At 39.4% G+C, this 12,649-nt stretch overlaps 1 protein-coding gene across 1 annotated transcript in view; it reads left to right on the plus strand.

Annotated features, from left to right (window-relative positions):
• Positions 1–12,649, plus strand: part of LOC126199146 (ras-specific guanine nucleotide-releasing factor 2-like) — a 1,534,440-nt gene that overhangs the window by 1,280,907 nt on the left and 240,884 nt on the right. Inside the window, exon 22 of the mRNA XM_049935901.1 lies at positions 9,522–9,701. Coding sequence (XP_049791858.1) covers positions 9,522–9,701 — 180 coding nt within the window. The remainder of the gene's footprint in view (positions 1–9,521; positions 9,702–12,649) is intronic.

Raw genomic sequence — 12,649 nt, forward strand, 5'->3', positions numbered from 1 at the left:
TCTTACTATCTCATACTCAGTATGAAACCATGGAGATCTTATGTACCTTGTTTCAGTTGCCAACTTTTCATTGGCTGACATCTGCATACATTTTTTATCATTTCCCATCTATTCTCGATGTTGTCATTCTCTTCAGCCCTTCTATGTTCCTGTGATAATTTTTCCTGGTATTGCTCTTTAATTGCAGAAGGTTCTTGAGCTTTTACATTATATTTTTGTTTGTTGGTTCAGGTTCATTCACATACACTGGGGATTCTAGTTCTCACTTATGCCTATACCAAAAAGTGGTCCAAATCTACATTTTGGCCTCTGAGGCTTCTCTCATCCAAGAAGCCCAACTTATGTTTTGTGTCAATCAACGCATGATTAACCTGGTTAACAATGTTCCTGCTGGCTGACTTCCATTGTATATCTTCATGTGAGAACAGTGAGGAACCCACAACCACATTTCGGGATGCTGTGAATAATATGAGCCCTGTCCCATTATCGTTCCTTCTGGTGTGTTTGTAGGGTCCAATTGTTTGTGTAAATACCTGTTAACTTGCCACTGAACATATAGATCATTCATGACTATTTTTACATCGTGTTCTTTCCAGAAGTTCATAAAAAATGTCCCTTTCCTCTTCCTCAGCTTGGTTGGTTGGTGCATGGACGTTGTTTATAGAATAATTGGAAAATGCACCCTATATTCTGAGTGTTGATAGCTTAGGACTGATAGATGTGAACCAAATCACAAGGTGCTTAACCCTAGAACTGCCATAACACATTGTATACTTAGAACTGCCGATGCAGTCATTTTGACTGCTATATGAAAATTATTATTTTTGTTCTCATTATTATCATTTCAAATGTGTATTTCAGGTTTATAAGACTAAAATAAGAAGAATTATATAAATTTTCTCAAAATTAATGTTTTTTCCATTTATTATAAACAATAATGTGTTTTTAGAAATGTTTTATCTAATTAAGAAATACAGTTCTTTTAGTAAAGAAGCTGACATATTTATTGTGTACTCATTATTATAAAATTACTGTAATATTTTATGTAGTCCACTTATAATCATGAAATCTGTTTGCCAAATCCACATACCATAACATATTTGTAAAACACTGCCTGACTTTTTCTTGTTTATTTGCACTCACTGATGTGAATTACATATCTTTAGTAGCAGGAAATACATACCAGTAATTAGATATGTCCTTTGAACAAGAACCACACACTTGCTGTTGGTGCTTTTTGCAGATATAACTTGTCTTATTCCTACACCTCTTCATTTGACGTTGTCTCCTCATTTTATTTCCTTCCACCGAGTTTCCAGATCCAGCTTCTGTTTCCACCAAGTTACTTTTTGAGTCCATGTACCCCATAAAAAAGCTACTCTGATAGCTTCAGGATATGATTCTGATGAGTGATCTTCATCCCTGTTACTTTCCTGAGAAGATCCATGAATTGATAGCTGCCACGTCAAGAATATTATAAAATACATTAACTGTCCATCTATGAGTACCAGCTCGAACAGTGTATTTTCTTGCCATTTGATCCACCACATAAACACCACATTTTGTATTGTTGTAGACATCTATTGTTTATGGACTTTTTTTAGACATGTTTGAAGTCCAACTTCTGAGTATAAAGTGCTATACAGAAGCACAGTCTTGTTTCGTTTGCCCTTAAATACAGTAAGAGTGCCACAGGAATGTTTGAAGAGGTCTGGGTCATAAAGATTAGCCTTCTTTGCCTTCACAGCATTAGGGATTTCTCTTCTGCATCATCTAATTGTTTCAACAATGCTAGTACATTAGTTCCATAGTCATGTTTTGCACTTTCATCTGAAGTGGCTCCATCAACTTCATTACAATACTTTCAGGAAGAGTCAGGTCATGTGATCTGTCATTTCCTAAATAAGGGAACCCATTAACTTCATTGAGTGTTCCAGTGGCCACTTGAATTTTTGGTTTTAGCTATTAATTTTGTGAAGTTTTGTTGGTATTGCTATTAGTTGTGGTTTAATAGTATTAATACAAGTAATAGCTTACTTCGTAGAGAGAGAATTTTGAGACCACTATTATTAGTTTTGTAAATAGTTCTACTGGTGTAAGTGAACTTAGGTAATGTAGACGTATAGATTTTACCATCAGTGAGAAGTGTGGGCTCTGTCATAGGTTTGTGAGTGGTGGGTTGTGGGATTTGTTCAAAGTATTTTCATTTGGGGGAATGCAGTGGGGAAGCCAGTGGATATTCTAGTGAGATCCTCTCCTGGGAATGCAGAATCCGTCGCATAACCAAGTTGATAGAGGAGCAGGAGTGTAAGATCTGTACTCTTCAGGTGCAGTTACAAACCGCAAAGGAGGAACTATATAGTTTGAGGAGGGTGAAGGCTGCTGGGGAATGGAAACTGGCAGTTGGCAAGAAGGCAGCAAGGAGGAGGAGGTACTCAGACAGCTACACTTTGCGTATATGCAATAGATTTGACCAACTGTCAGAGTTGAGTGGAGAGGAGCCTCTTGTAGCTGTAGGTGTAGAGAACATGCAGCAGTCCTCAGCAGTTAGGAGGCCTAGATCAGCTGCAAAGTCTAACAGAAATAAGAAGTTTCTGCTGCTAGCTAGTTTGCATGGTAGAGGTGTGGGCCAGCCGTTGCAGGAAGTGTTGGGGAGTGAGTACCAGGTCACCAGCATTGTGAAGCCTAGTGCAGGGTTGGCTCAGCTGACTGACAGCATAAGGGATTTATGTAGGAATGTTATGAAGTATGATCAGGTAGTGATAGTGGGTGGAGCAGGGAACAGTCTTGTAGGGACAGGGAATATGATATAGGTGGTGACCTGGTAAAGATAGCTATTCAAACTGGTGGCACTAATGTGCATTTAATGCAACTGTTGCAGTGTCATGATTGGCATCATCTTAATGCATCTGTTAGGCATGTTAACACGAGGCTGGAGAGGGCACTGGTGGCAGAGGGCATGGGACACGTTTCAGTGGTGCCAGTCTATCAGTAGATCGAGTTTCACTAGGCATGGCCTGCACCTCAATAGGTATGGGAAGGGGAGGCTGACAAAGCTTATAGGTGACAGTGTAGTGTGGGTGATGGTGGGATCACTCATGGAAAAATTCCTGTAGTGTTAGAGCTGCACCTTTTTTAGATTGAAGTCAGCTGATAGGTATACCTGCTTAAAGGAAGCCCCTCTAACTAAGGGCTCACCTTTAGAGGATGTCATGTTTCCAAGTAGAGAAGGAATTGGCATGTTTCATAAAAATATATGTGGTATTAGAGATAAAGTTAGTGAACTGCTTATAGATGTTGGCTCTGAAATTATTGTTATAATGGAGCACCACTTAAATTCAGAGGCTTCCTATACCAGGATACAGATTAGCTAGCTGTCTTTCAAGGAGTTCCTTGAGGAGTGGGGGAGTGGCTATGTACATAAAAAACAGTATTCCATTTGAGTCCATAGAGCTATCAAGGCACTGCAATGAACAGATATTTGAATGTTGTAAAGGGGCAGTTGAATTTAGTAAAACTAAACTTCTAGTTGCTGTTGTTTATAGTTCCCCTAACTCTGACTTCAGAGCATTTCTGCTCAAGCTAGAGAGGGTTCTTGATTCATGTTATAGGAAGTACCAGAAATTACTTATATGTGGTGACTTCAGTATAAATTTTGTATATGATGGTTCAAGGAAAATGATGTTGGTAGATCTCCTAAATTAATATGATCGGATGCAAACTGTGGTTTTTCCAACTAGGGTGCAGGGGACAGTAGCACAGCCATAGACAATATTTTTATTCATTCTTCATTACTAGATGGGCATTCTGATAGTAAAAGGGTGAATGGCCTTTCAGACCATGATGCACGAATTTTAACACTAAAATGCTTTTGTGCACAAACAAATGTCACATATAATTACAAACTATGTAGGTAAGTTAATCCAACAGCAATAGAGAGTTTTTTAAACCTTATCAAGGAACAAGAGTGGCAAGATGCAAGATGTTTATAGTGCCAATAACATAGATGACAAATATAATTTTTTCCTTAACACATTTAAAAAATGGTTCAAATGGCTCCGAGCACTATGGGACTTAACATCTGAGGTCATCAATCCCCTAGACTTAGAACTACTTAAGCCTAACTAACATAAGACATCACACACATCCATGCCCGAGGCAGGATTCGAACCTGTGACCGTAGCAGCAGCGCGGTTCCGGACTGAAGCACCTAGAACCGCTCGGCCACAATGGCTGGCTCCTTAACACATTTCTCATGCTTTTTGAGAGCTGCTTTCGATTAGAATGTTCTAAACAGGGTAATATCAGTAAAAGGCAGTCGAGGTGGATGACTTGTGGGATACGGATATCATGTAGAACAAAGCAGGAATTATATCAAAATGTTAAAAGTAGTCACAATCAAGCTACAGTAACCCATTGCAAACAGTATTGTAGGGTGCTTAAAATGTTATTAGGAAGGCAAAGAGTATGTGGTATGCAAATAGAATAGCCAATTCACAAGATAAAATTAAAAGCATATGGTCAGTTGTGAAGAAGTGTCTGGTCAGCAGTACAGGGTTGGCAATATATAGTCAGTTCGTAGTAAAAATATTTCTGTAACTGATAAATCAGATATATGTACGGTACTTAACAATCATTTTCTGAGCATTACTGGTGAATTAAATAAAAACTGATTTTCTACTGGAAATCATATAACTCTCCTGGCAAATGCCTTTCCGAGATTGATGTGTGAAATATTCGTCTGTGATACAGACAAGGGGAGATTGAGTCAATAATTAAATCTTTGAAGACTAAGGACTCTCATGGATATGATGGAGTGCCTAGCAGAATATTAAAGTACTGTGCTGCACATGTTAGCCCTGTATTTAGCCATATTTGTAATTTTTCCTTTAGGAATGGTCAGTTCCTTGAGCGATTAAAGTACTCAGTAGTAAAGCTGCTTTGTAAAAAGGGAGAAAGGGATAATGTAGACAATTTTAGACCTATTTCTATGCCATCAGTGTTTGCTTAAGTTATTGAGAAGGCTGGGTATGTAAAGATGATTGATCATTTTATATCACACGATTTGCTATTAAATGTACAGTTTGACTTTAGAAGTTAACAACTGAAAATGTTATATTGTTTTTTCTCTGTGAGGTACTGAAAGGGTTAAACAAAATGTTTTGAATGCTAGGCATATTTTTTGATTCAACTAAGGTGTTTGATTGTGTTGATCACAGAATATTGCTCCAGAAGCTGGACCATTACGGAATATGGGGAGTAGCTCACAATTGGTTCATCTCTTACTTTAGCAACAGACAGCAAAAGGTCATTATTCACAGTGTTGAGAATGGCTGTGATGTGGAGCCTGAGTGGGGTATGGTCAAGTGGGGGGTGCTCCAGGGATCAGTGTTGGGCCATTCCTGTTCTTTATTTATACAAATGATATGCCCTCTAGTATTACAGGTAACTCTAAAATATTTCTGTTTGCTGATGACACTAGCTTGGCAGTAAAGGATGTTGTGTGCAACATTGGCTCAGTTTCAAATAGTGCAGTTCATGACATAAGTTCATGGCTTGTAGAAAATAAACTAACGCTAAATTGCAGTGGCACTCAGTGTTTACGGTTTCTAACACACAATGTAACAAAACCTGACGTTTTTTAATTTCACAGAACGGGCATATCACTAGTGAAACTGAACAGTTCAAATTTCTAGGTGTTCATATAGATAGTAACCTGTTGTGGAAAGCCCATGTTCAGGATCTTGTTCAAAGACTTAATGCTGCCGTTTTTAGTATTTGAGTGGTATCTGAAGTGAGTGATGGTTCGACACAAAAATTAGTCTACTTTGCTTATTTTAATTCGCTTCTGTCATATGGTATTATATTTTGGGGTAACTCTACCCACTCTAAAAGATATTTTTGGTGCAGAAACGGGCACTTCAGGTAATAAGTGGTGTAAGTTTACAAACCTCTTGTTGACCCCTGTTCACGAGTCTGGGTATTTTGACATTAGCCTCTCAATATATGTATTCCTTACTGTCGTTTCTTGTTTACAGCTGCTTTCACTCAGTTAATAATCAGCAGAAATCAAACTTGCATTTGGATTGGACTTCCTTAAATCTTGTGCAGAAAGGTGTGCAGTATACTGCATCCATTTTCAATAACGTACCAGTAGAATTCAAAAATCTTAGCAGTAATCCACGTGCTTTCAAATCTAAACTGAAGAGTTTCCTCATGGGTTACTCCTTCTATTCTGTCAAGGAGTTCCTTGAAAAATTAAGATGATTCTTGTTACATTGTTGATTGCCTTTACTTAAACTTACGGCTTGACTGTTTTCGGGTTCATAAACATTTTATTTTTATCTGTTATTACTTTTATGTTGTAATTTCATGTACTGACACATTCCATGACCTTGGAGTTTTGCTCCTCAGTTTGGTCCTACGATACTAGACATGAAAATAATAATAAAAAAGAAGCCAAAATTTTGTACCAAACTTATCTAGTTTGTTTGGCATATACTGTAAGAATGGACGTGTTGTTTTGCTTGAAAAAGCTGTTCTTCAACAGTTAGATTTTCACCTGGAATATAGGTCAAATGGCAATTTTCAATGAATTTCTTCCAGACTTTTGATACTAAAGGAAATTTATCTGTCTTCAAACATGCTGATCTTTTGTTTCTAATGTCAAAGTGCAAAAATCTTAGAATTTCTTGAAAGTAGTTTCTCCCCATAGTATCACTGAAGATAGGGTGTCCCCACTTTTTAGACCACAGTTCATCAAGTTCAGTACTATTGGCTCCAAGAACACCATGGGCATTCAATAATGCAATAAAAGCCTCCAGTTTCTCCAAACTTACACTCCACAATTCATCTCCTCGACCATGTTCTGCCTCCATTTCCATACAGTGTTTTATGTCTTTTGGTTCTGATTCATCAATAAACAGATGCCATGTTCTCACTCCATTGGCATCAGAAACATACCATTTTGAATATGGTCTAGGTCCTGGATTTTCTCTCATGATGTTATAACTTGCCTGTCTGCGAGATGTGGTCTTTCCAAACACTGCTACAGTCCTCTCCATGATGCCATCAGTACCCAACAACATATCACGTGGTTTTGGGAGACATGCGTTGATCTGTTCCTTCGGATATCTTGTTTTATGTGATACATTTTCTGCTGCTGTAATACAACAATAGTAAACTTCAAGCTAGAAGTGTCTGCTCAGAGTACCTGTCATCTCAATCCTGAATTTTATACGAAAGTTGAATTTTGACATGTAAATAATGCATTTTGTAATTATTACTAACCTGGTTGAACAACGTTTTCAGAATAATCTGAATCACTGCTTCCAGAGTAATCATTTGGTTGACAGTAATCTTTGTCCACATCTTTTCTTGGGTCTTCTGCATCTAGGTCATATTCTGCTTCAGACTTATCATCTGGAGTATCATGTAAGAGAGCAAACAATTCTGCATCAGTAAGCAATGGAAATCTGCGAACCGTGATTACTATGTTGCTACAAGCTAATGAATGACAATATAACAGGAGATGGAGAGACAAACAATGGACATAAGTAAATTAGAAGAGTTTCATTATTGTGCATATTATTGCTGTTTAGAGACTGATTGTTAACAGATTGTCTGGTGTCACCGCCAGACACCACACTTGCTAGGTGGTAGCCTTTAAATCGGCCGCGGTCCGTTAGTATACGTCGGACCCGCGTGTCACCACTATCAGTGATTGCAGAGCGGGCGACGCCACATGGCAGGTCTAATCTAGAGAGACTCCCCAGTACTCGCCCCAGTTGTACAGCCGACTTTGCTAGCGATGGTTCACTGACTACAGACGCTCTCATATGCAGAGACGACAGTTTAGCATAGCCTTCAGCTACGCCATTTGCTACGACCTAGCAAGGCACCATATTCAGTTACTATGTCTTCTGAGCAGATAATATTGTGACTCATGTACCGTCAAGAGCGACGTTCATCATTAATGGATTAAAGTTAAGTATCAAACTAATTACGTCCGCGTTCTGAATTCTAATTCCTTGTCATGTTCCAAACCTCGCGTCAGTATAGTCCTTCCCTCCTCACGCCATCCTGCGTGAGCTAAAACGCGTGCATTTCGGCCTCCTCTTGTAACACGGTGTTGGCTCTTCTGCCAACACTACAAATTTAATCTCAACCAAAGGAAGGAGGACATGTTGTAAGACATTTATAACAATAATCAATACAGCAGTCAAAATACTGCTCTTGCAGTTCTAAGTATACTTGTTAACAATGTCCTCATTAACTTGTTTTTCAAAAAATAGATACATTTAGTATGGGTGATTCTGACCTTCAACCTGGAAAAATCACTGAAGCTCATTGCAATATGACAAAAAATGCAGTTAAAATAATATTTTGAAAACATGTTGTGGTTATTTTGATCACTCTGGAGGTTCTAGTGTTAAGCTGATGTTAATCACAAATCCTGTATGAAGTTCATGTTTCTCCACATTACAGCTATGGAACATGTTGTCTTCTCACTTTTCTAGGGTTCTGCTTCTCGTCTGCCTTACTGTGGAGCTATCAGTTTCAATGTTTGATCTAGTACCATCTTATGTCGTCCTGGGGGATACAGAGATCTCACTTTCCCAATTCCAATATATAAGTCTGCCTTTCACTTTATACTTCTGTTCTTTCTTCCATGACTTGTTTTACCATTATTATTGTTCTTTTCCTGGCATGTTTGTTACCACTTATCAATCCAGCTTCATTTTGTTGCAGTTTTGCAATTTGAGTTCTTTTTAATTTTTAATCAGGACCTTCTCTCTTAGCCTTTTGGGAGCCAACCGTACATACTACAACGCCGCAGTGTCTTCACCAGAGCTCTGTCAGCCACATCTGGGCCTTGACAGTTCAGAGCCAAATGCAATCAACACCGTACACCATCCTACCATGTAGTCCCCTGTTTTGTGCAATTGACCATCTCCCATGATGTGGATGAAGGGCTGGACTTAAGGGAGGCCCACTGGTTATGCTGTACCAACTGTCTTACCACACCTAATACATCGGTTCTTGCCAGGTCACCAAAGTTAGCAACATGGATGACCACCTGAAAGCACAGGTTGGTGTTGGCTCAGGGACAAGTCTAGTGTGAAGTGACATCCAATTGAAAGACTTGCACCAGGCCATTGAACCATATGACATTATTGTTACTGGCTATGCTATAGTCACATAAGTCACAGTGTGTGCTTTTGACAAGTTACTCACTGTAATGATTTGAATATAATGAAAAACAGTCAACTTTTTATAAATTAGTCATCAATAAAAATAAATTTTATATTGAAAAAATAAGATTTCCGTTTCTACAAATCTGACCTTGTCAAGTCCCATAACATTTTGCAGTTCAGTGCACAAGATGCCCAGCAGCATTTATCATATTGGGAAAGCCTGAAATAACACAGTTAGAATGATGTTTAATACTACTCTTTGTTTACTTACTTCATATAAAGGAGTGAACATGAGTCAGAATTTTTTATATCTATTATCAACAGGATTTTGAAAATGATCAGCGTCTCAAGAACCTTACAATTGAGTTTCTTGATGATATCATCTACAGTCCAAATCTACTACCTGCTGAGCATAAAGCAGCTTCTCAGCTTCTGAGACTTATAACAAAAGAAGAACCTGAAAGTAGTAAGGTGGATCTTGATCTGCTGCTTGCACCTCCTATGGTAAGTACGTGTGCTTGAAATATCATTTTATTGATTAGAAAGTCAATTCTGTTAATGTGTAAATAATTTAGTAAATAATTTAGAACTAAAAGTAATGTCAAGCTGAGTAATAGAGGTGATGAGTCGTCCATAGGCATACAGACAAGACTGAAAGCATCCCCAGCTTTTGGGTGAACCCTTTTTCGAGCTGGAGTGCACGCTCGTGCTCGCGCCCCCCCCCCCCCCCCCCCCCCACACACACACACATTGTGTCAGAAGAATACGCAATTCTGAGGTATACTGGGATGAGGTTCTGTGTCTGGTGAAATAGGTAACAGCAGAAAGAAGGCGGGGAGCAGGAGTGATGGTTGGAGAAGGGTAGCTGATGGAACAGAGTGTGCATGTCTGGTTGGTAGCAGGTGGACATCTGGGGGTGTTTTTCCTACATGAAAAATGATAAATGCGAGGTTTCATAGAAAACATGGGCTTTTTCCCAAGTCCTACCACTTAGGGGTACAATGTGCATGACAACTGGCTGTACCCATGGAGTGAACGCACATGGTATGGGAAGAGCATTTCACCCTCAATAGGAAGAACTGGTGGACGCATCCAGAGGGCAAGGAAGCTGGCAGGCAAGAGAGTGACCCATTGTTGTGGCCACTACCTCACTGACCCTCTTTCATACCTCACATGATGGCACCCAGCCCTCCCATTCATAGTGAGTGAAAGACCATTCGCTGCTAAGGTGATATGATATGTCTGAGACTTGGCCATAGGGTGGTAACAAGTTAAAAAGATGGTAGTTGGCCATAGGGTGGTAATGGTAGTTGGTTAACACATGGATTGTATTAGACTATTGCCGACAGGGCTGAACCAAGGTCCATGCATTGTCAGAACAACAGGGGGCAATTTAAGAATACGAGATAGATACAAATATAGAAGAAGGTGATGTCTCTCATTCAGCAATACCATGGTGGCATCTCTAGCTCAGCATAATACCATGGCCAGGGCCAAACCAAGGTCTATGCATTCTCAGTACAACACGAGGGCACAGAGGGGTGGTAGTTCCTTTTAGAAATAGTGTCAGTTCAGCTCTTTACCCTAGTGGTAAGTGATAAAATAGGACACATGTAGTAATTGGTATGTGGACAAGACTAAAGGTCATTGAGATACAAGGTAGCACGTGTTTGATGATCTTTGCGAATTACCAGGGTGTCATTGGTTTCCCAGAGTATGTGTTTCGCAGTTGTAGGCCAGGTAACTGGGAATGGTTGTAAGCAGTTGCAGTTGCCACAGGTCATCATCAGGATTTCCTTCCAGTGAGCCGGGTAGGAACTTGGTGAACGATGTGGTCCCATTGGTTTCTGTCCTGGTATAGCTTTTCCCTCTCCACTACGTCCCATGTTACTCCTCTCCTCTTGATATCTCCCTTAACCTGGCCTGTCCATCTCTTTCTAGGCAGCCCAATTGGTCTTCTTCCTGCCACTTCCATCTCCAGATACTCATGCAGAGTTCGAGTCAGGTGCATTCACTTCACATGACTGAACCACTTCAGTGTCAAAGCAATTATCCTCTCCTTTGCAGTCAGTCACCTGCAGGTCTTCCTGGCTCTGTCTCTCCTAATCTTTTTGTAGAGCTGACCTAAGGAATTTATTTAACATGCTTGTATTTGACTCTCTTCTCTCTTATTTATGACACAGGCCTCTAGACTATACATCATGATTGGCAGGAGATAAGTTTTATACAGGGTCTGTTTGGCTCTTAGAGGGACTTCCTTTTCCCAGATTAGATTTCGTACTTGGTGGAAGAAGCTGGAACCTTTTGTTATTCTGTTTAATACTTCTAGTTTGGAATTTCCATTGTGTGATATGATGCTTCCTAGATAATTGAAGCTTTCCACACATTCAACCTTCTCCCCCTCCAGTATGATGTTACAAGGTGTGGGCGTCTTGCTCATCTTCATTGCCGCTGTCTTGTTCCTACTCACAGTTAACTTGAAATTTTTAAATTTCGTGTTCCGGTAATCTAGTCTACTCTGAACCTCCATTTCTGTCTCTTCCCAAGTGGCGATGTCATCAGCAAAAACAAAAGCACTGAGATCTTCATTTTTCTTCCTCCTCGATTTATTTCATGATTGTGTCCATAAATATAATGAAGAGTAAAGGGGAGAGTGAACTGCCTTGCTGAACACCTCTATTTGTCTTAAGCTATTTTGATCTTCCACCTCCTACTTGTACATTGGTCTCACAACCATCGTACACCATCTGGACTTTTTTAATTAATAAATCAGGAAGATTATGTTTTCTCAAGCATTCCCATATTTTATCCCTTGGTACACTGTCATATGCTTTTTCCAAATCCATGAATACTACTATCATGTTCTTTCCTTTTTCCCAATACTTCTCCATTAACTGATGGAGGGAGAAAATGAGGTCTATTGTTCCCCTATTACTTCTGAACCCATGCAGTTGTTCCTCTAATTGGTGTTCTAGAATTTTCCGCAATCTTTTTTCTATGACCTTCTCCTTCTCTTAAGGCAGTGTGATAACAGTGTGATTCCTCGGTAGTTGGTGCATTTCTTTCTACCACTTTTCTTGAACAACGGTATTATAATTCCTTTCTTCCATTCATCCGGCACTTAGTTTTCTTTCCATATCATCCCCAGCACCCAGTGTAACCATTGTATTCCATGGATTCCTGCGGCTTTAATCACATCCACTATCAGCTCATCTACTCCATCCACCTCTCCACTTTTCATCTGTTTCAGACAATTCTCTGTTTCTAACCAAGAGATTGGATCCTGCTCCTCCTCTAATTCAATGACTTTGGTGTTACTTTCTTGTGCACCTTCCTCATTCAGTAATATTTCAAAATAATTCTTCATCTCTTCTCTGATACCTTCCGTGTCCCTGTTAATACCCCCATCACCTGTTTCAATCACTTTTATGTCTTCCCTATCAAATCTTTTA

Source organism: Schistocerca nitens, chromosome 8 (assembly GCF_023898315.1).
Source record: "Schistocerca nitens isolate TAMUIC-IGC-003100 chromosome 8, iqSchNite1.1, whole genome shotgun sequence".
NCBI classification, from domain to species: Eukaryota; Metazoa; Arthropoda; class Insecta; order Orthoptera; family Acrididae; genus Schistocerca; species Schistocerca nitens.